Below are 23,495 nucleotides of genomic sequence, written 5' to 3'. Positions count from 1 at the left end.
AACTGTGTTTTTTTTTCTTAAAATTTTTTTTTGTTGAAATGCACTGATAACTATTTATGTTGATTAGGCCATGATATTTTTTTGATAGCGCTTTTGAGATCCTTTGAATTAGCGCTTTATTAAATTTTTCATTAATAATAATAATAATAATACATACATACATACATAAATACATAAATACATACATACATACATACATACATACATACATACATACATACATACATACATACATACATACATACATACATACATACATACATACATACATACATACATACATACATACATACATACATACATACATACATACATACATACATACATACATACATACATACATACATACATACATACATACATACATACATACATACATACATACATACATACATACATACATACATACATACGAACGAACGAACGAACGAACGAACGAACGAACGAACGAACGAACGAACGAACGAACGAACGAACGAACGAACGAACGAATTTTATTTGCTTCTCAAAATTAATCTAAAAAAAGAGAAAAAAAGAATTCTCTCCCCTTTATATCAATAGGAAGAAGACAGGATGACCACAGTAGAGTTCTTTTCAGAAACTCATCGAGTGTGACCACCTTGACATAATTTTTAAAATGTTATTAGTTTTCAACAGAATTTAAACGTAATTTCAAAAACAAAAAATTTATGTTTTAAACTTAAGTAAATATTCTTTTAACTTTTTTTTAAAATTGTTTAACAAAATAAATTCAAAATTAAATCCACTGTTTAAAATTTCGTTCCAGATTCTCGGTCCCTTGCAATAAACGTGAGAGAACAAAATATTCGTTTTCGATTTGTTAGAGACAAGATTATTTTGTTGCCGACATTGTTGTTTCATCTTGAAATAACTGTTAAATAAATCAGGTAATCGATTGGTCAACTGCTTATAAACAAAAATCATCAGAAAGTAAATGCTGAGTTTCGAGAAATTCAAGTTTCGCGTGCTGTTGAACAATGGTTGGCTGTGTTCAAATCGTTTGGATCTCGTTATCAATCTAACTGCTCTTTTGATTAATGTTTCTATTGGTAAGGTTGATGTGTGGTACGATGAAGCCCATACAATGTTGCAGTAGTTTATTAACGGAATGCACAGGGAATTATACAGAAGATTCAAACAGTTTTTTGGCAAAAATGATTTTACTCTGTTTATCATTCTTATTGACTTTGAAAGTTTGGATGATACTTGTTTTATGTGATGTTTGAAGGAGAGTTTCTGATCGAGCAGCATGCCTAGAAGTTTTAAACACTTTGTTTCAACAATTGTGTTGTTACCTAGGATGATTTTATACGGCTCCTTGTAATTTAGATATTGTACGTGTCCAAAAACCATCATTTGGCTTTTTGAACTGTTAATTGAAAGTTTATTGGCTTCGAACCAAGAGATTATGTTTTTTAACTCTCTGTTTGTTTCCTCAATAAGTTCTTTCATTGATCTGCCGCTGCTAAAAACATTCGTGTCATAAGCATAAATTACGTAGTCAAAAAACGGTGATGCAGCTGGAAGATCGTTTATGTACAATATAAATAACAAAGGACCTAGGATGCTTCCTTGAGGCACACCGTTGTTGTTTCCGAGCAGACTGGAAATTTCATCGTTGACATAGACAAATTGTTTTCTTTCTGTTAAGTAGCTACGAAACCAATGCAGTGATGTATTTCTAAAACCGTACTTTTCCAACTTGTTGAGCATGATGTCGTGGTTGATGCAATCAAATGCTTTCGACAGATCTAAGCACGTTCCAATGACAAATCTCTTACATTCAGTATTGATGCCGATCTTGCGAACTAGTTCTACGATTGCTAATTCTGTAGAAAATTTCTCTCTGAAACCAAATTGGGAAATTGACAAAATATTATTTTTTTGCAAAAAACTAGTCATTCGTTGGTGCATTAGTTTTTCAAGTATTTTTGAAAATGCTGGCAAGAGTGATATAGGGCGAAAATTTGATAAATCTGTTTTTCCTTTACTTTTTTCAATAGGAATTACCTTGGCGATTTTGAGACAGCTTGGAAATTTGCCCTTTTCAAAAGATAGATTTATCAAATATTCTAGAACAAACACAGTAGAATGAATCGTAGAGACGACAATTTTTGTTGGTATGTCATCGTAGCCACTTGATGTTTTTTGTTTCAAAGATTTTGTTGTTGCAATGATCTCATCAGCCGTTGCGTATCTAAAAAAAACGAGTTGGAAACAAATGTCTTGAAGTAATTCTTCCAGTGAGAATTCCGTGGAATGAGCTTCAGTAAATTCGGTGCTAATTCAACAAAATAGTTATTTAAAGCATTTGCTGGGTCAGGTATTTCAACTTCTTCATTTGTTAATTTTTGTATACTATCGGGTTTTACGTCTTTTCCGTTTTTTAACTCGTTCAGAGCAGTCCACGTTTTTTTGCTATCTCCTCTATATTTTTCAAAAAGATGATGATAATAATTTTTTTTTTAAAGATTTATTTAGTTTATTACAAGTTATTTGTAGGCTTTTGAATTTATTTAAATTATTATTATTAGGAATCAAAAGAAACTTTTTGTAACTTTTATTTCTTTTTGTGATGAGATTTTTTAACTCAGAAGAGACCCAAGGTTTGATTTTTATTGTTTTTATAATAGTATTTCGATTGGTAACTTGACAGCGTTCACGAAAACATTCCTGAAAAATAATTATAAAAGTTTGGAATGCCTCTTCAATATTTGCGCTCTCATATACGACTTGCCAGTTCACCTGACTGAGACGTTGATTTAGATTGTTGATTCTGTTTGTTGAATAAGAAAATTTTACTGATGGAGCATTTCTTTTTTCAGGAAACATAAACATTTTTTTTGAAAGATTGATTGATGAAAAAACTGGCTGGTGGTCGGAAAGACAGTGAGAAATAACGCCGGAAACCAAGATGTTTTCAGGAATGTTTGTGAAGATGTTGTCAATAATAGATTGTCGATTGCATTCTACTCTTGTCGGAATTGTTATTGTTTGTTGTAAACTGTAGCTGTTCATAAGTTGCAAAAAATTGAACTTCTTGTTGTTGTTGTTACTTTCTGACAGGTCAATGTTGAAATCACCTGCAACTATTATTAATTTGTTTTCATGATTTGCAACCAGCAAAATATCATCTAAACATTCGATGAACGAATTGACATCATAAGTTGGTGGTCGGTATGTCACAATGATTAAAACATTTTTTGTGATAGGTCTGTTTATTATTTCTAGAACGAAAAATTCGAATTCATTTTTTTTACTTGTTATGTCGTCTCGGATTTTGTAATCCAAATTGTTTTTTATGTAAAAGCCGACTCTTCCACCGTGTTTTATTCTTCGGTGCTTACCTTTAAAGACATATCCGTTAATGTCAATCAAATTTTCGTTGCTGTCATTGAGCCAATTTTCAGAAATTGCGAGAACATCAATCTCAAAATTCAAATCTCGCAAGAAATCATAAATGTCATCAAATTTATTCAACAAACTTCTTACGTTTATATGTAGAATATTGAATAAATTTTGATTAAATTGATTTTTAATTATTTTCATTTCAGAGTTAAAATCATTTACATCATAAATCTTACATGTGTTGGCAATATTTTGCTGAGAGTTTTACATACATACATACATACATACATACATACATACATACATACATACATACATACATACATACATACGTACGTACATACGTACGTACGTACGTACGTACATACATACATACATACATACATACATACATACATACATACATACGTACATACATACATACATACATACATACATACATACATACATACATACATACATACATACATACATACATACATACATACATACATACATACATACATACATACATACATACATACATACATACATACATACATATATACATACGAAACGAAACGAAACGAAATTTTATTTGCTCCTCAAAATTAAAGATAATAAATAAGAGACAGGATGAATGTGATCGAGCCTCTAATGGGCTCATCTAGCACAGCCACCTAGACAAATATGTTCAGAGTTTTGTGATTAATATCAAATATTTTTAGTTGTTAGTATGTTAGTTGTTAGTAGGTTAATATCAAATATTGTTAGTTGTTAGTATGTTAATAACAGATAATAAAACAAAAGGTAGTTAACTAAAAAATAATGTTTTATAGATAATTATAATCGCATTAAAAATATCAACAGAAATTGTTTATAGATAGAGAACATAAATTTCATGATGTAAATACATTTCTTATATAATTTATTAAATGTTCAGTGATTTTACAAACATCTCTACATTATTAATAAGGATAATAATTTTAATAATTGTTAATTATTAAAAACGATTTAACTTTTTTTTAAAATCAGTAGCCGATTTCGCCTTATATTGGAAACCACTCTTAATAATGTTATTCCAGGTCCTAGGACCCTTACAGATTACATGCGAATGTAAAATGTTAGTTTTTGATTTATTCGATTGCAAATAATTAGACATCCTATGACTGTTAGCATGTTTAAAATAATTAGCAAACGTATTAGGCAATTGATTGTTAAGCTGCTTATACACAAAAATCAAAGTACGATAAATATTCAATTGATTAAAATTAAGATTATTGGTTGTCGTAAATAACTCCTTGGTATGAGACCTCATCGTTGACGTGGTGATGGTCCTGACGGCCCTTATCATCATAAGTTTAACCGGATCCGTCACTGAAGTAGACGTGCCAGCCCAGACAATGTTGCAATAAATCACGTGTGGCATAAAAAGTGAGTGATACAACAAATTGAGACACTTTTTTTGTGAGGTAGAATTTCACCTTGTTCATCAGACCAGTTGATTTGGCAAGTTTGTTTGCAACACTATTAACGTGATCACGGAACGTTAATTTTTGATCTAGATGAACGCCCAGAAATTTAACTGTTTTATTTTCGTAGATATCGATATTATTTATTTTAATTTTATAAGGTTCTTTGTAGTTTAAATATTGAGTTGGTCCAAAGATTATCATTAGCGTTTTAGAACTATTTAAAGTAAGTTTATCTAGTGAGAACCAAGAGTTAACATGTTTAATTTCTTCTTCTGTATATTTGATGAGCATGTTAATATCTTTTCCTTTGCTGAACACATTTGTATCGTCAGCAAAACAAACATAATTAAAAAGTTTAGAGGCCATCGGTAGATCGTTCACAAACACTATGAATAGCAATGGTCCCAAAATGCTGCCCTGCGGAACGCCTATTTTGTTGATCAATTTACTTGAATTTTTATTGTTCCAGGTAACGAATTGATATCTTGATGAAAGGTAGCTACAAAACCAAGTCAAACTGGAGTCTCTTATACCATAGTGATGAAGTTTGTGTAATAAAATCGGATGGTCAATACAATCAAAAGCTTTTGAAAGATCGAGACATATTCCAATTACATAATTTTTCTTTTCACTTGCGACTCCAATTTTTTGAATCAGTTCCAGTATTGCCATTTCAGTTGAGTGGTTTTTTCGAAAACCAAATTGATGATTAGAAAGAATGTTATTTTTTTCAAAAAATTTGAGCAAACGACTGTGCATCAATTTTTCAATAATCTTCGAAAAAACAGGCAACAAAGATATAGGTCGAAAGATTTTAACCTCTGAGTTACCTCTTTCTTTTGCAATTGGAACAACTTTGGATGTCTTGAAGCACTTAGGAAAGATGCCTTTGTCAAATGATAAGTTGATTAAATATTCAAGAATTGTTGCTGTTGATTTTATTGTTGATATTACTATTTTGGTTGATATTTCATCGTAATCACACGACGTCTTGGGTTTGAAAAGTTTTGTGGTTGAAATGATTTCAATGATGAAACACGGTTACTAAAAAATGAATTTACTGACCCATTTTGAAGATAATTTTTCCATCTTGTGTCTTCTACAAATGATTGCTGCATATCTGAGGCCAGATTGATGAAATAATTATTGAGGATAGTTTCAGGATTATCAATTGGATCATCATTTAAAGTTAATTGAATTGTTGATGTTTTTTTGTTATTTCGTTTCGTTAAAGAATTGATGATTGACCATGTTTTCATGCTGTCGCCATTGCTTTGTTGTAGAAGATTAAAATAATATTGTCTTTTCAACTGGCACTTGATCTTGTTGCATAATTTGCTGCATGATTTGAGTGCTCTAAAGTTGTCTGACGATGTGTACTTTAGATATTTTTTATATAACATTTTCTTCCTTTTTAACATTTGTTTAAATTCTTTAGTTATCCACGGTTTGTTTTTTGTCATCTTCTGAGCCTGTCTTTTAGAGGTCACTGAACAATAAGTTTTATAATGTAACCGAAAGATGTCGATGAAATTTTGGAAGGCCACATCTACATCATCGCAGCTCAGCACACTTGTCCAATCGGCATTACATAAACCTTCATTTAAATTATTTATTCTGTGTGTTGAATAAGAATCTTTTGAAAATGTATCGTCAGCAACTGTCTTATTATTTATTTTTTGATTAGTGCAAGCAAAAAGTGGGATGTGGTCTGATAGGTCGCATAAAATGGTTCCACATTGTATAATATTTTCTGGATGATTTGTAAAAAAATGTCTATAGTGGATTTTTTTGTATTACTGATTCTTGTAGGAACTGTGATCATGGATTTGAGGTTGTAACATGTCACAAGTTGGTTCAATTGAATTTTATTTATACTGCTAACTTCAGGCGATAAGTCAATATTTAGATCCCCCAAAAGATAAACAAATTTATTTTCATTACTAGTTATTTGTAAAACTTGTTCTAATTCTTTAAAATATTGTTTAATTTCGTATATTGGAGGTCGATAACTAACCATCACAATTGAATTTTTAGATTTAAAATTGTTAATGATCTCTATTGCAAACATTTCAAACTTTGGCAAGCCAATGGTATTTAAATCATCGTTTATTTGAAAGGTAGAATCATTACAGACATAGAAACCAACCCCTCCACCGTGTTTGTCATGACGATTTTTGCCTACATATCTATATTCATCCATGCCAACCAAACTTTCAGTACGTTCGTTTAACCAGCTTTCTGTTATCGCAACTACATTGAATTTGATGTGACTGTTTGACAAATAGCTTTCTAATTCATCGGTTTTGTTGACCAAACTTCTTATGTTCAAATGCATTAAGTTGAAAAACATACTGCTATCAAAATCTTTATTTATTAATTTATATTCATCATTCAACGTCTTAAAATTGTCATACCTTTTACATGTAGTTTGCTTGGGGTTTAAATTGTCTTTTTCTTCATAATCACTGCTGTCATCATCATCATCAACATGTTGTTATCCATCTTTTTTTTGTTTGATCGACAATTGTTTCTGGTTTCTTATTGAATTGCCACTCGCGTACTATAATGTGCTGGGGCATTATGTCAGGGTCTTTCATTTTCTTAGAATCAGAGCTATCGATACATACATACATACATACATACATACATACATACATACATACATACATACATACATACATACATACATACATACATACATACATACATACATACATACATACATACATACAGACATACATACATACATTAAAAGTTGAACTCGGAAACGATTGCATGCCTAACCATGGCTTGTTCATCAAAACGGGTTCATACATACATACATACACATACATACATACATACATACATACATACATACATACATACATACATACATACATACATACATACATACATACATACATACAAACATACATACATACACACATACACACATACAGACATACATACATACACACATACACACATACACACATACACACATACATACATACATGCATACATACATACATACAAACATACATACAAACACACACATTCAAACAAAAACAAACAAACCCACATCAATGAATGCAGAGCCAGCCATCCACTCATACAGAAAGTACCTAGAGCGCCTGGAGATGGAATCTGGCTAATAAATGATCGCACGATAATTCCAAACATAAAACAAACGGCCTGCCTAATAATTTTCTAATATAAAGTTTCGTGAGTGGGATGATAGTGGAAATGATCACAACAATGATGAGGATGCTGTTGATGGCGCTTATGATGATGATGTTGGTGATGATGACGACGAAGGTAACGATGAAGATGTTGATAAAAAGAGTAGTGGCGTTGATGATGATGATGCTGATTCTGATGATGACAGTGTAGATGATGATTAAGTTCACGAAGGCGATGATGGAGTGATAAAATAGATGATTTTATGTAAGGAAAATTACAAACATGATGATGACGGCTGTGATGCTTGCAGCGAGGAAGATGATAAAGATAAGGTCTGGTGATGACGATTATTCTTGCTCTGCTAACAGATGTAATGAGAAAAAGATAAAACCGATGATTAGAGTGTTCGTCAAAGACATGGAAAAATAATGACGTTGATGATTAGGATGATAATTAAAACGACACCATTAGGGCAATAACGTAATAAATGTTAGCAGGACGCCTCAAAATATGCGTGCTTATATTTATATATAGCATGAAAATTAATGATATCGATTATTTTTTTTCAATAAAAACAATTTATTTTTAATTCCTTAATGATAAAGATGGCTGATAAAGTCATGATATTTTGAAGGTCACTCATTTATCTCTCTTAATAAAAAGTCTGGATTACGGGAGTCGATGAACTAACTTTTGTCAAACTTTTGTCAATTCCGCCCAGTTTCCAGGCTGTCTATTTTGACAGCTTGGGTAGAATTGATTTTTTTCAGTTTTTCAGTTTTTTCTTTCTATATTTAATTATTGTTTAAATATAGAAAAAATATGATAGTGGAGCAGTCTGACAAGTAGAATGAGTTATGGAGAAGAGTGTTTTTAACATCAGTTCTTGTAGCTTCGACACTGTCATTCGTGCGGCATTTATCTGAGGAGGATTTGAGTCATCGAATATAATAATTTTGGCTGTTTATTTACAAAATTTCTGATCAGTTTGTCTAGTTAATAGCAGCAGACATTTGCCGTTAATGATTTTGGAGGTTCAATAAAGCTGTGGGGATGACACCGATCCAGACCACCTGTCAGTAACCATCAGCTTTTTCCGGTGGAGGTTTCGTTTTGGAAAGTGTTTTGGAGGTTAGCGCAATTACTATCTCAGTAGACAATGTTGCAAACAAAAGTAGATTCAAGTCGACACACTTTTTCCATTACGCAGCAGAATAACAGCCTACGTCACTATCGACCAAAATGTGTTTCTTTAAATTACTTCCAAACACTTTAATTTGCAATTTTGTCTATTGACACAGTAATTGCTCTAAGTTTGTGTTTTAACTCGGGCTATTAATGTTCCCCATAAGAAAAGAAAAGCATCTAGCCAAAAACTTATTAGGTGTTGACAGTAATGCAGGTACGGCTGGCCAGTACAAGAACGTATATATCGATCTTTTGAGAAATACTTAAAAAATTCAATAATATTAATATATCAATCACTTTCCTCAAAATATGTATCACAATATTGTTACTCGATTTAATAAACTATATCCTATTATTACAAACATACATTTTGACTGTTGTCATAATATGTTACGCCCAACACAGACCACCACTCGATATCATAACAAGTACAACACCTTCTATGTGTTTTTGAAAATTACCTAAAAAACACCTTGGTTTGCAATATTGCACGTGTTTAGCTATCGGCAAACAAACTATATAATTTTAATTTAATTAACCATTTTATTTTTAGCCCATTTTAATTTTATAATTAAATTACTTTTAATCTTTATAATTCTGTTTTGTCTCGTTGCTAATTATCGCTCACATCTGCACGAACGCATGTTTTATCAGGATAGAACCTCCATTACAGGATATCCTAAATATATCAGTACTCGATAAAACTTTGTCATTCACTCAATCTTGTCTATTCTTTTTTCTCACCGATCACTTAACTTACTTAATAAGTTTTTTTTTCACTAGTCTATTAATTACTTATATTGATTAATTCTCTTTTGAACCATTACTTTTTTATTTTCCATACTTTTCATGTTTAAACATTTTTTTTCGTTATTTATTTTAGGTTACCATTTTATACTGTTGTTTTGAATACTGTAACAGTTTCTGCGTTTGTCCGATTTTGATTTTTTAAAGAATAATAAAAAAATTTAATTACAGATTGTTTCAAAGTAGACAAAGAAGCCTCGACTATTACAATGAGTTCATTTAAAGAGCAAAATTTTGTCGGAGTGGACATGCATTTGAAGCGGGTTGATGTGATGTACATGCAGTCATGCACTCCCAAAACGGAACATTTGCGCAAATTTTACATAAACGCAATGGTAGATGACAAGCACGAACGCAATTCAAAAAATACTGAGGAGGTAGATGAAAGAAATGAAGACAAGCAAGAAGCAAGGGGAGAAGAAATTTTGTTTAAAAATATGAAACATAATAATAACAAGCATTATGAAAACAGCAAAATTGATTCTTTAAATAATAATAATAGAACGGTTTCAAAACAAATTTTTTATAATTTGAACTTCAATAACTTCCAACGAGATGCATCGACAACAGAAAATGAAATATTATTGTGCAAGGAGCGACACATGAATGAAGAGAGCTATCGTGCAAGCAATGATTTCTATACATGCAGCCAACTAAACTTTAGAGAATCGACTGGCGATGATGATGTGGACGAAAAATGCTCGAATCACACTTGCTACTCCAATGAAATTATTGAGAACGAACTCAACAATATTAACAACAACAATAACATCAGTTATGGTGTCGACATCAAGTCTATCTATATTAACAACGTTTGCCATCCAGATGAACAAACTCTTCGCATATCAAGACCAAACTTGTTATCATTTTCATCATTGTCGTCATCTTCATCACTGACATTGCCTTCATTTACACTCATCGCGTCACCACAATCATTGTCGCCATCTCACTCACCTATACCAGGATATTTCTCGTCATCAACAACGTCACCATTCACAAACAACCTGTCTCAAACACCTAACGTGCATACAAACATTACCAATCATACATTGAAACAAAGAGAGATGAATGTTGAGAAAGAAATTGAAGATGATAAAAATGAGATAGAAAATGGAAAAGATGAAGACGATGAAGACGAGGAGGAAGAAGAAGAGGAAAAAGAAGAGGATAAAAATAAAAAAGAATACAACGATAACAACGACGAAGATGGAAAAAATAAAGAAAACGTAATTGATGATGGTTACAAAGAAGATTTTCTCAATGATAATATTGATGTCTTGGATGTTCGTAGCTGCATGAAAGTAGATAGTGCTTGCGAAGAAGATGATGTTGATGATGACTCCGACTGTTATGACGTTGACATTGATGAAGACGATGACGGTGATAATGAAATTGTTGCTGGAAAGCACCCCCCTGCTGAAGACGTGGGTGAATCCATGCGACCAGTATATTCAAACATCCACAACAGATTCATTCAACATGAGCTCCGTCTTAATTTGAACAGCAACAAAAAATGTTACAAAAAAATTCGAAAAAATTTTGCCAAGTTAAATAACGTCAACAATAATGAATCATACAACTCTAAGATGAAAAACAACAGAAAACATGCTGTTTTTAAAAGTTGCAATCAAGATGTCTTCAGCAGAACAGCCGACGTTATGAATGACAACAATACAAAATCAAGTAACTTGCACATGAAGAGCATACCTGCTAACAATTACATATTAAACAGGAACAGTGATGAAGAACGTGATGATGTCACTCCCCTGTCAATCCGAAGCAAACTCGCTAACTCGATGACGTCAGGTTCACGTGACGATGACGTATCTTCTCATTACTCTCCATGCGAAGTCATTCCATCGTGGCCCTCCATATACAGAACAACAAGAAAGACGCGCGAGATGTTGAATAAGTTGGAGATGATGGTGAGGGCGCCGATGCCTTGGGAGGCTGACGTTGTGAGTGGTCAACATTTTTATGAAAACGTTGCCGGCAATTCTGAATCGACGAGGAGCAACAAAGTTGACAAGTTGAAAAAGTGGATAAGGCAACTAACAAGCCATCTTGCCACCAGACATAACTTTGAAAGAAACAAAATAAATAGAAAATCAACTTTTCCCTTTTATAAAAATAATCGTGAATTCTCAATCAACAGAAATGAAAATAAAAGTTTTATAAGTTTAGAAATGCTAAAGATATCCGAAAACCCCGACAAAACATCTCTTGAAGCGACTTATAGCGACTCCCCTAACAAAAACACACATGTTACAGCTGCAACAACAAACAACAACAGCTGCAGAAACAATGAAGTTACTAATCGAAATTTAAAAAAGAGCTTAACACCAATTAACAAAAAAATATCATTTTGCGAAACCTCTGATGTGAACATGAACACATTTAACCCCGCTACAACTCTGTCAAAACTTCAAAATAGCAACTGCATCGACAATTGTGTAAGTTATGTAAATCGCCAAAACAATATTAAATTGCAAGACGTTCCATTCAAGACATACAACACATTCAACATAGACGCTAACAACAAATTTAACTCTCAAAACATTGAAGAAGCATTAAATTCTCCTCTACTACCTCCACACCCGACGACAAATCCAACACGCCACCACGTTGATATGAATAACAACAGATCATCCTTTATCAACACTATCATCAAGCCGACAAACTATGACTGCTACAATCATGGCGACAAACTTCGTAGAAACCAGATTACTTCTAAATCAAATGCTTCAACGAGTTGGAAGTTTTCAATGCACAAATTTTTATTCAATTTTAACAAGCTGAAAAATCAGAATAACGATGCCTCATGTGATAGAACATTTCTTCGGAAGAATTTAAACGAGAGCTTGCATCGAGCAAAATGTGATGTTGTTGTGGAGTTGGCCGACCTGGCAACAAAAACTAAATCAAACAAGAAAGTCGTCGTCGTGAAAGTTTTTGAAAACAAAGCGTTTGAATAAATATAGCTTCATAATAACATTCCTTTAATCAAAATTTAATATCTACATATAAATGTTTCTATATTGAATTTTGTGTAAAAATTTCTCTTACCTTTTTTTGCATTTCAATCTAGATTACAGTTATCTATTTTTTCAAACAATTGTCAACCCTTGTTTTAGAATAGTTTTTTTTGTTCACAAGTAAATGTTTGATCTAAGAAATTTCATTGCTTTGACCGAACTGTCGAATGTTTCTAAACCTTAACGTTACTGATGTCGTTGATTTTGTTTATTTGCTGCACGATTTTGTTTATTTGCTGCACTTATGCAGTAATATTGACATGCATACAAAAACTAAACGACAAAAACTTATAAAAAAACGTAAACGAAACCACTAAACGCGATTTAATATGTAGAGAAAAAGGCAGAGTACCATTATATAAATCGAGCAAAACAAAACCAATCACAATCAATTAATTCAGAAAAGAAAAAAAATATATAGTTATAACCTTCACAAATATATTCGCTAGAAGAGCAAGTGTCGCTACGGACGCATAGAATTCGAGGAGGAACTAGAAACTTTTGACGGCGAGATATCCAGGATGTCCGAAAAGCGTCGACAAGGCGGGTATATAAAGACATGCGAGACATGGTTGTTGCTGATTAGTTGATATCAGAAAGCAATTGATTGTGTCGAAAGCAATATTTGATATTTGACTCTGCGTTGTATTTTTATTGTATTTGCGATAAATGTTAGTGAAAGCGATAGTTTCTGAACATTAATTTGATAGTTTGTGAACATTAACTTTTATCAGCAAATTTTATTAAAGTTGATTTATTGATTAATCAGGTTAAAAAAATAGTTATCCACTACCGAAAATAGATGAAAACATGGACACGTTGTCCGGTTCACACTGGTCCTCCACGCTTGACTTGAAAGGCGGGTATTGGCAAGTAGAGATGTAGAAAAACGACCGTGAAAAAACGGCAATTTCGATCGGACCAGGCTCGTGCCAATCCACTGTAATGCCGTTTGGACTGTGCATGGCTCCAGCTACGTTTGAGCGACTATTGAAATGTATATTACGAGGTCTCACCTGGAAAACATGTCTTGTCTACTTAGAAGATATTTTTAGAAAAGTCGTTCAACCAGCATGTCGAGAATTTACGAGATACATTTTTGAGACATCGAGCAGCGAACTTAAAGCTGAACGTTAAAAAGTGCAAATGGGAATCAACAGATGGATCGAAACATCGCATGCAGATTGTGGTACCTTGGAATACAATTGCAGAACTTTTTAAAAAAATGCATGGTGGCTCACCAGGAGAACATCTTGGAATTATAAAAACGCTTGACAAAATACGCTTGAGAAGATGTTGAAAGTTTGTGTCGAAAATGTAGTACGTGCTCAGCAGTGAAAGTTTTCAAAAGGAGGTTACGTGGGAAAATGCAAATTTATAATGTTGGTGTGCCCATCGAAAGAATTTTCATTGGCATTGCGGGACCATTTTATGAATCAAATAATGGAAACCGTTGCATTCTGGTTGTAGCGGTAGGATATAGTCATTTTAGCAAGTAACCGGATGTGTATCCGATACCAAATCAGGAAACCTGTGCAGCGCTAAAAAGATTGTAATGAACTGGATCAGTCGGTATGATGTTCCCATGGAGCTGCATTCATACCAAGTTTGAAACTTTAGTCGCAACTGTTTGGTGAGCAGTGTCAATTACTTGGTATAAAGAGGTATCAAAAACAATTCTTCTCTACCCTCAGTTAAATGGGATGGGGAAACGTTTCAACTTAACACTAATTGAATATTTGATCAAAATTGTTGATGAAAACCCAAAAGACTAAGATCGACAAATACCACTGTTTCTCGAAATGCCATCCACACAACTACTGGGAATTTTTTTGGAAGTACTATAAAATACCCCAACTGATATTTTATATCAGTTGGGGTAAAATCGAAAATCGAAAAAATCGAAACGGTATCATCTGAACAGCTTTCTTCTTGCAAAATCACTGAATTTGGTTTGACAACCTTCTTATCAAAAATAACATCTCTTGATCGAAGCATTTTATTTCTTGGTTGAACAAAAATTCAGTAGCCATCGTCACCTTCATATCCAACGAGGGTACCCTTTACAGCTTTAGTATCCATTTTTCGTCGTTTCTGCATAGGAATATGAACATAGGCTCTGCTACCAATGATTCGTAGTTCGTAGATGTGTTATCTTAGACTTCTTGTTGAACCAAAATTCATATGGTGATCTTTTTTTCTACAGAAGATGGTCCAGTTCGGTTGAGTATGTAAGCAGCAGTATTAACTAATTCAGCCCAAAGGGCCTGAGGCAGTTCTTCATGTGTCAGTCTCATGGCTCTTGCTGCTTCAACTAGCGTTCAGTTATCACGTCTTATAAGACTTAACAAAAACAAACTCGTCGTCGACTGGGACAGTTATAACAATATTTTTAATATAAAAAAATATTCAACCAGCATTTTGCCAGTCTTACACGAATTTAAATTTTGAAGAACATCCATCTAACAAACTTACACGAATTTTTCTTAGAAGAGGGGAGATGATGATTTTTTTTAATTTTTTTTTAAATTTTACATTATAATTAAAAATTAGAACACTTATTCATATTTTATATATTTTATTAAATTAAAATTAAAGTTACGCGACGTTTCGAATGCATCTTTTCGTCGTCAGGTAGTTAATTTTAAAAAAAAACAGCACGTCAAGGATATGGAGGAAAAATTTAAATAACGCATATATATTTTAAATAAACTGTATGTTTTAAAAAATTACCAAACTTTTTATTATTGAAAATTTTAAATTGGTTAGCATTAAGTGTCGTGTTATACAATCCATTGTAAACATTTTTTCACTAATGTAAATTTCCAAATTCAATTTAAATAATTTAATTATTTAACTAAAAAAATTTCTAATCCAGCGGATTGTTAAATGAGCTCGGAAAATATTTGTTTAAATTAGGTTTTTAAAAACCAATACACATCTAAAGACTAATAAATTCATTATTTTTCATTTAAATTCTGGAGCTGTCTATTGAAAATCCTAAATTGATAATTTTAAGCAATTCATATCAATGTTCAAATAGTTAACTAAAAAAATTTTGTTTTATTTGAAAGTTCAAATGGTGAACGTTTTATAACTATTTATGCTGCTAAAAAACGCATTTATGAGTAGGATTCATTGGACTTGATTCTGGACAATTGAATGCTTGGGAAAACTCATCAAAATTTTGCAATGTAACCATAACTCTGAAAAATTATAGTAATAAATTTGATAAAAGATCATTAACCAATAATTACCCCAACCTGGCTTCATAAGGAGAATGCAAATATTGCTTAAACTTCTCTTGTCCTTCATCCGTGATTTTTGCACAAAAAGACTTTGTTTTAAGAATGGTCATAAGATTAAACTAACAGTATATAATTTATATATAAGAAAAGTGAACCTGGGCAAAACTAAGGAAAAACAACTGATCTGGAGTATACGGAAGACCAGGTAACATTGCGTTGGCAAAACTACATTTATTGGTCACTTTTCGGTAAACCTGTACGTAACAGATTGCATTCTATAACATCACATTGTATCACAACGCATTATTTTGAAATTTAATTTTTTATTTATGCTTCTTATTCATTACACCATTTTGCCGCCCATCAAAATATATGTATGCAAACCAAGAAAAGTCGGAAACAAAAATATTTGAGACCAGATGACCAAGATCGAGTGCAATGTGTTCAAGTGTAGGAGAATTTAATGTATGTGCACTTAAGCTTGTTTCATTTGTGTTTTGTGTTTTTCTCCAAGCAAATAAGATATAGACAATCACTAGATTGCCCACCACTTGCTTGATCTGACGAGAAAACTCTATACCTGCATCGGTGTAAACAATGAATATTGATTTTTAGAAACTGACGCCGTTTCTGCTTAGTAAAATCCGCAAAAATCTATGGTTGCTAGCGAATTTTTTGATATTCTCTTCAAATTACAAAAAATTTTAAAAGAAATTTTTCAACATCAATATCAGTACCTAGAAAAATCTGGAGTGTTTATATAAAATTGCAGTAATTAAAAATTCATTTTACTTGATACTTTGTTAAATTAGGCAACACTAGTTGGTACGAATGTATTTCTGATCTCGGTGTGATCATAGTAACAATCTCAGTAACAACTTAAATTTATATTAAGTCAGAAATAAAAAAGGAAATTAAATGTTTGGAATTCTAGTCAGGCATCTGTCTACTTCTACAAAACTTTAATTTGGTTTCGCTGAAGTTTTGTGTCCAAGTTTGGTATCCATATAGAAAAGGACTAATAAAAAAAAATGAAAAAGTTTAGAATGGAAAACCAAAAATCGCAAACATTTTTTAAAATTTTGACTACAAACTTAGATTAATAAAATTCTAAATACCATTTTGTTGGTTTCGTTGGACTAAAAGAGACATGATTCTAGTTTATCGGATTGTTCACAATCTGGTGGACACAACGGTTTGCCCAGTATTGAATCATCAATCAGATGTCAACATTTGAAATCATAAGAAATCATAATCTCAGTCATTTTGCAAGAAGAGAATGTAAAAAGCACTTTTTTCTAATCTTGTTGTTTGCGCCTGGAACGTTTTGCAGATGATGTTGATGCACTAACTCTTGCGACTTTCAAAATTATTTGAACAATTCAAAACACTTTGACATGAAATTTTTTACTCTATAAACTTTATTTTATTTAATTTTTCAAAGTATTTTATTTTCCACTACCCAAATGTGTAACAAGATATTCTATTTCAGTTTGGGAAAGGAGCTGTATACCCGAGTATTTATTTTTTCTAATTTATTTTATTTATTTATTTATTCACAAAACCAGAGGGCTAAAAAAACCACTTATCCGGTAAGAAAAATGAAAAAAAATGTTCGAAAAATGAATCGTACGTCTATGAATTAAGTAAAAACATAGGATAATAACAGAGATCGATGCACAATGATCGTAATGAATAATGAAAAAGTTTATAGTCAAACATAGAAGATAACTTCATAACTTAAAAAATGTACTACTGATATTATAATTGGTAAATGATATGACAGTTTTAGCCAACAGAGTTAGTTAGGCATATATGTAAATGTTAAACGTAATTTAACAATAAATCACATTATAATTAAAAATCTATTTAAATCAATAGTGAGTAAATGATTTTTGAAGACAGCAAGTGAAGTTGAAGACACTACGTCTGCCGGCAATGCATTCCACACTCGGATAATCCGGATACAGTAGAAATATTTTGTTACGTTGTCTCCAGCGTTGAAATCTTGCAGTCGACATGGGTGACCGCGAGTTGACAGATAATGTGAAGGGATGAAAAAACCATTTAAATCTGTGTTGATGAGGTTGTGTAGTATTTTGTACAGCAAGCACAAATCAAGAACCAATCTACGCCGCTCAAGTGTTTGTAGTCCTACCGCTTGCAATCTAGACAAATATGGAAGATGACGAATTGACGGAATGAATTTGGTAAATCTTCTCTGAACATTTTCAATCTTGGTTATTTGATATTTGTAGTGCGGATTCCATAGCGGTGAGCAGTATTCAAGTAGAGGACGTACATAACTGCAAAAAGCCTTCACAAGTAGATCCTTACTCTTAGATGTGAAACATTTGACGATTAGAGGCGAAGCCTTGTGAGTGATGTTGTTGATATGCGCATTAAAGTTGAATTTGCTGTCCACTATCACACCAAGATCTCTGAAGTCATTTGTACAACTGAGAAGATGTTGATCTATATAATATTGATGTGGAACTAATGTTGTTTGAATAAAATTGAATAATAAAAATACTTTGCTGTCGTTAAATTTATATATTTATATTGATGTTAAATATTACAAAATTATAATATTAAATATAGTTGAACAGGAATTTTTAAAAGTTTAATTGAGTGTTCATTGAACGAAACAAACGAATAGGTACTACTTGATAAGCTACTTTCAATCCCAAATCATCTGCCGTGTTTTCCACTTGTGTCCTCTTACCGTCCAACTATAAAAAAAATTGAAAAAAAATTTAAAAAGAGGACGAACGTTTAAAAAACCAATTATAAAAAAGAATAAAAACTTCAAACGACATTATCCTCCAATTTTTCTAGATGGATTTACGATGAGACGCGAGGAAATGGAAATGAAAACAAGATACAATCAAATGCTAAAGATATTGTGTTCACAAGTGAAGAAGTTAAAAAATTTTTCAAAACCCAAACCAAATAAATAAAAAGTATTATAAATAAAAGTAATTAAAAAAATTTTTTTCACATATTCCGCAAGTTACTCGCTGCAAATTTTTGTAAATATTTAAAAAAAATTTCACTATAGTTATTTAATAACTAGTTTTATTTATTTACTCATTCAATTAACTTTAATTTAATTAGATCTGTTAAAAATTTGGAAATACAATAATAATATATAATAATATATAAATGGAAGTTTTCAAAAAACTGATTACAAGTTGGAACCAGAGAAAAAAGCAAAAACCATGCTTATTAAAAGCAAATTAAAAATAAAAATATCTGCTAGTAAAAAATATTATTTCAACAGAATTTTAAATATAGATGATAATAATTTGTAACTGCACGAATTAGTAATATGTATTTTATGAAATTTTTCATAAAAGGAGCCATTCAAAAATTATGTCACGCTGAGGAGAAGGAGAGGGGCTTCGTCCAGCGTGACACTGTCTTTAAGCTGCTGCCGAAGTTCCGATGCGTTCCAACATTCCAGGTCTCGTAATGTTCGATATTTAGGCAGAGCAATGCAGCTACCATTTCAGTTTTAGATATTTTAGATATTCTATGCATGAAGTATAAACAAAAAAACAAAGTGGTTGATATACGAAAGTTATATTTTGATTTGTATGAGGCATTTAAGTTGACTCATCCAAACAAAAGTGCACAGTCTCTGCAGTCAGATTACAAATGCGTTTTGGTGTGGCGTGAGAGCTAAAGATAATGTGACTGACTTAGTTCAGAAATATTGTGTGAATTAGGAAATTTGAAGAGGAAGAATACTGCCAACCTGCTGTCATTTTGGTCAAAATTAAGTTATTGGTGTAAGGAAGCATTTTTAATCTGCAAGAAGTTTGGATTGTATTATGCTTCACTGGCCAGCTTGAACGCTCATACGCAAACATGTGGCATAGAACAGACCATACAACGTACAAGACTAGTTAGATTAGCTGCTAGAAGACAGAGAGAGAGGATGGCAATAATAACCTATGACAATAACATGGAAGATGCTGAATAGATTGATGAAGAATTTCTGGATGTAGTTGATAAGTTTTTCTAGTATTTTACAATCACTCAGTGTTTATAGTATTCTTTGTTGCTATTTTACATAAAATTTTTATGGGTCTAACCGTCTAATGGCATCTGATTGTATTCATCCTGGAAATGTTTCACTATTCAAATTAAAATGTGGTCCATAGTGGACCATATCAGCCTCTGATAGACACGTTCACTTTCTAAAAGTATTGTGGTGTAAAAGTCACCTACATTATCGATGTCGGGCTCTTTTGACATTGGTGGAGAGACCCATCAATATTAGGTAATATGTGTGGACCATCACTAAATGGTGAATATCTTCATCAATGTTTTTATAATGTAGACATATTTAGTCTATCCCAATTTTCAAGTTTCTGACGTTTACTGTTAAATTTTAATATTAAACAACAAAAAATAAAAGACATAATTTGTTTGAGTACAGGTTTAAATTTAGACAATGTTGGCAATAATACACTCATTTCATTAGTTACAATGAAGAAACATCTGTAAACCTTGTGGACCGAACTGTAGAATTAGCCATGAACATGAACTGGAACGTTACATATTTATTCTGATTTAAAACTTTGTAATTAGGTCATGATGTTTTGTATAATCTATTAATAATAGAATGGGAAGAGGGGTGGTCGGATGTAACATAATTATCGGGAAGGGGTCAGCTGAGCCTGACAGGATGACAGGGATAGGTTAATAAATGGCGGAAAAAGCATGACATAATTATTGGATAGCTTTAACGTATCATGTTGATAACAATCATGTTAGTACTAGTGGCAAAACATTTTGTCCGTACACAAGCAAAATATAATGTATTTGTCAATTTCTGTGTTAAATGAAGTTTAATTGAACCAAGTTAAAGAAACAAAACACATTATCAAAAACCACGCTCATACAGGTAACACAATTATAATATTTATGCATATTTTACTCGATAGATGTTGATAATTTTGAAAACCATTTAATTGAAACTGTCAAAATCAATTGCACAGATTTTGAACTAACGAATTCTCCAGTCTGGTTGATGTAGTAGCTGTTGTACTTGTGCATCAAACAATTGGTCTTGTTCAAATACATTGCTTCACTCTCGTTACTCCACCAGTTTCTCAAGTTTCCATGTTTATCATATCTTTTAGCTTTACGATTAAAATTAAAAATTAAAAATTATCAATTATTATTAATTCAAGATTTAAAACCATTAAGATCGAACGCATGGCTCATCTCATGTCCAATGATATTTCCGAGTGCACCATAGTTTATCGACCTAAAATTTAAAAAAAAAATATAAAAAAATCAGCAACAACTTAAAAAAAATTATTTAAAAAAAAATTCAGTTACTTTGGTCTTGTCTTGCTGATGAATGGAGGTTGCAAAAAAGTTGGCGTGATAACTGAAAAAAATGTGAGCGTTGTGTTTGCGTGTTCGTCTTAGAATTAAAAAAACAAATTACTAACTGATTTCATTTGTGGCTAAGGAATAAAAGGCATTCACTGTGAGAATATTAACGGGCCATCTATGAAAAAATGAATAATTATTTAATTATATGATCAGTTTCTTCATCCTTTTATTTGAAAACAAAAAAGTTATTTTTTGTGGTAAGAATCAACCCAGCAATTGATGCTTTTCTCTGGTTGACTCCGATATTAAATGATACAATTGTCTATGTCAAAACAACAAAATAAGGCAATTATATATGAATATATAAATACATACATACATACAGACACATACATACATACGATATTTATTCCAAAAAAATGTAGCCAGGATGACTGTGATAAAGCTCCAAGAGAGCACAGCCACCTGAACCCAAATGTGAACAAATTAACGTATCTTAAACAGAAAATAATGAAACATTTTAATTAAATAAAACAGTATCGCTTTTTTACAGATTTCTTCAGTCATTAAAATTCAACAAAAACAATTTTAAATTCTCATTGAATATAGCAAGTGGTGTTTCATTGCAGAAGTCATGTTTTAAATGTCATTCCAAATCCTTGGTCCTCTACATACATACATGCATACACATATATATATATATATATTTTTATTTTATTTACTAAAAAAAAATATTATATTATGTAAACATTGGAGTTGCTCCACTTATCGAGCCGAAATCGAAATGCATAGATTTGCTAATGTTTAAGTGGTGTGATTATCTGTATATAGGAATAGTAGAAGGCAGAAAATATATGCTTGAATTAAGCAAATTGCAAATTTAAATACAATATATCCAGAAGAGATTAGTTTTAATATGACAGAGTTGAATATAGATGATGATATGGCTAGAGCTAGATAGGTTCCTAAGAGCCTTAATACAATATGCCCAGAGATTTTAAAAACAACTCTTTTATTTATGGGCAACCAATGCAAATCACTCAGGATCGGTGTGTCATGCATGATCATACCATCGACATCCAGCCGCAATCCAAGCAGTACGGTTTTGTATCGATTGCAGAATTTTGATGGATCTAGCCGGGAGTCCATAAAATAAACTATTGCGGTAATCGACACGTTAGTGCACCATATATATATATATATATATATATATATATATATATATATATATATATATATATGGGTAAAAGCTTGTTAAGCGCACTTGAGCAATATTTTTTTATAACACCATTACATAGCTTCCAAATGTAGCATTCATGAAATTTACGAAATATACAAGCCTTGTTACCAGTCTTTAAACAACTTTAAAATTCAATTCAATAAAATTAAATATAAAATAGATTTTCAAGTTCAGTATAATAAAATACTTTGATTTGTCTGCTGGCTTAGTTAGGGATTCAATCTCTTTTTTAGAAGTGAAAGTCAAAACCTTCAACATGTTTTTGGTGTATTTATTTTCTTCCATTATAATCTTCAATAAAATCAAACAAAAATTTATGTATTATCGTTAATAATAATTTATTGTTAATTAATATCTAATTTAAATTAAATTTCAGCCAGAGTCTTTTATTACAAATGTTAGATAAAGACTTGAAAAAATAATATTAATGATAGTTAGACTGGCAGATGCACTTAAACGTTGAAAAAGTGCTGTGTGCATCTCGGCAAAAAAATCAACAAGCTTAACTGACACCATGTGGAAATGAACTTGAGTCAGCTACGAAAGAACTTGATTTAGGAAATTGTAAGCCATCAAGACAGTGTCAAAAAGCTTCTAAAAAGGCCAATCAAATGCTTGAGACCATTAAAAA

General features: G+C 31.8%; 3 protein-coding genes across 3 annotated transcripts; 1 reads left to right on the top strand and 2 right to left on the bottom strand.

The window, feature by feature from the left end:
• Window positions 1-511: 511 nt before the first annotated feature.
• Window positions 512-6,286, bottom strand: HELRODRAFT_181964 (hypothetical protein; the record flags this gene model as incomplete). The annotated part of the gene is made up of 4 exons (XM_009031736.1): window positions 512-619; window positions 1,045-1,206; window positions 2,671-3,508; window positions 5,889-6,286. 4 exons carry the CDS (start codon window positions 6,284-6,286, stop codon window positions 512-514), a joined length of 1,506 nt encoding a protein of 501 aa, XP_009029984.1.
• A 3,043-nt stretch (window positions 6,287-9,329) lies between these two features.
• Window positions 9,330-13,611, top strand: HELRODRAFT_181963 (hypothetical protein; the record flags this gene model as incomplete). The annotated part of the gene is made up of 3 exons (XM_009031735.1): window positions 9,330-9,393; window positions 10,158-12,934; window positions 13,471-13,611. 3 exons carry the CDS (start codon window positions 9,330-9,332, stop codon window positions 13,609-13,611), a joined length of 2,982 nt encoding a protein of 993 aa, XP_009029983.1.
• A 2,519-nt stretch (window positions 13,612-16,130) lies between these two features.
• Window positions 16,131-21,801, bottom strand: HELRODRAFT_90214 (hypothetical protein; the record flags this gene model as incomplete). The annotated part of the gene is made up of 7 exons (XM_009031713.1): window positions 16,131-16,227; window positions 16,285-16,358; window positions 18,933-19,001; window positions 21,292-21,422; window positions 21,483-21,550; window positions 21,625-21,676; window positions 21,741-21,801. Coding segments are annotated over 7 exons (552 nt in total), but the record flags the coding sequence as incomplete, so codon positions are not given.
• Window positions 21,802-23,495: the final 1,694 nt, after the last annotated feature.

Source organism: Helobdella robusta (assembly GCF_000326865.2).
Source record: "Helobdella robusta unplaced genomic scaffold HELROscaffold_78, whole genome shotgun sequence".
Classification (NCBI taxonomy): domain Eukaryota; kingdom Metazoa; phylum Annelida; class Clitellata; order Rhynchobdellida; family Glossiphoniidae; genus Helobdella; species Helobdella robusta.
This window is presented reverse-complemented; position numbering and strand designations above follow the sequence as displayed.